The 1,598-nt window shown below is 52.8% G+C and overlaps 1 protein-coding gene across 1 annotated transcript; it reads left to right on the forward strand.

Moving 5' to 3' along the window:
• Positions 1-666: 666 nt before the first annotated feature.
• Positions 667-1,538, forward strand: M406DRAFT_335310 (uncharacterized protein; the record flags this gene model as incomplete). The annotated part of the gene is made up of 2 exons (XM_040921030.1): positions 667-1,212; positions 1,338-1,538. Coding segments are annotated over 2 exons (747 nt in total), but the record flags the coding sequence as incomplete, so codon positions are not given.
• Between the last annotated feature and the right edge of the window lie 60 nt (positions 1,539-1,598).

The following is a 1,598-nucleotide window of genomic DNA, read 5'->3' on the forward strand; positions in this document are numbered from 1 at the left end:
TCAATCAAATTTCTACTGAATGCCCTAAAGAAAGACAGATTAAATGTTCAACTTGTCAACGAAGTTCGTGTCAAACGTTGAAAATTCCCCAGTTTTAGGGATTCGGGCTGCATTTCAATTCAGCTGTAGAATCTGTGTCTGCCCAGGCCCAGGACCAGGTCAACACTGTGCCAGAAACACTGTGATGCGGCCATGCATGACTGGGTACCTGACCTCTTTGCTCTGACATTCCCATGTACGCCCATCATCACACCTCGCAGTGAGTTCGTTCATGGAATTACGATAATTGAATTGAATCCCGCTCTTGATTCTTCATGAGGCGCTAGCAGAATGTGCAGGTTTGTCCGCCCCAAGGAAAAAGAAACAATCGACAAAGGTAGCAAACGTGCAGTACGGCTCAGATCAAATGACCGTGCTGGCAAGGGGGAAGGAGAGGCCCGATCATGTCGACTTTGAGGCTGGGCATTTCAAATTTAGATAGTGATGTGGTCATGGGTGAAGAATTTTGGGGAAACCCCCCGCCCAATACTTGCAATTTTGCCATAACCAAGACAACATCACTGTAGGCCAGCCCAAGGTCAGGTCTTCTTCCAAGCGCAAGCCTTGAGTCCAGTCTCAAGTATTCTTGCAAGCTCAGGGCTCCATATACCCCCCTTCCCCAGGGCCATGAGCTACCGCGTATCGGGGTCGGACAGTAAGAAGTTGGTCCAGCTCAAGGAGGTCGCTAAACAGGACGCTGGCGAGGGTACCCGTAGACCTGCCGACTCTGAGGAACATAATAGGGGCTCTGCCGTCGGTGAGTTCCACGAGCCTCTTGTCCACAGTGCCAATGAGCCTCTCGAGCTAGACAAGCACATTAGAGAGCTTGCTGCCATCGACAACACCGAAGACCGGGCCCAGCCGGAGCAGCAAGCTGAGAAGCCTGCCTTCGACCACAATATCAACTTGCCTCCCCAGCTCAAGGATAAGATGGTAGCTGCCGTCATCATAAGACTATTCAGCCCGTTGTTCTTGTTGCTAGCCAGCCCAGTGGGCACGAGGACCAGATACGAGACCCCCGAAACCACCATGCCCTTCACGCTGCCCGGCTTGTTATCGACTATAATTCTCAGGCTATTGCTGACGGTAGCACCAAGGCTGCCCTTCTTGAGGAGTATGCCGGACAGGCCGCTGTTCATGCTGTCAACAAAGCTGGCCAGCCTGTGGGAGACAGTGAGCGGTATACTGGTGATACTGCGCAGCCTGCTTAGCCTGGAGAAGATGCTGAGCAGCAGCTCGCTGTCAACGATACTAAGGAGTGAGGACTCGCTGGATACCTGATTTTTCTGCTTGACGAGATGATCGAGGCGCTTTTCAAGCCCATCAGCAACCCCAGCCTTCAGGCCCGCATGATGTTCCCTGATCCTCAATGCCTCGCCAGTCCTCCAGCCTTTCTGATGCGGCAAACTTTTGTCCAACAGGCTCACGAAGCCAAGGCGAAGCACCGAGGACATGTCACCTTGGCCGCCATGCAGGATCCGGGTGTCCCCGGCCAATCTGTAGAATCCGCCATACAATTCGCCGACCCATTCCAATTCCGGAACCTGAACACAAACCAA

The sequence above is a fragment of the Cryphonectria parasitica genome, assembly GCF_011745365.1.
Source record: "Cryphonectria parasitica EP155 unplaced genomic scaffold M406scaffold_11, whole genome shotgun sequence".
Lineage (NCBI taxonomy): Eukaryota > Fungi > Ascomycota > Sordariomycetes > Diaporthales > Cryphonectriaceae > Cryphonectria > Cryphonectria parasitica.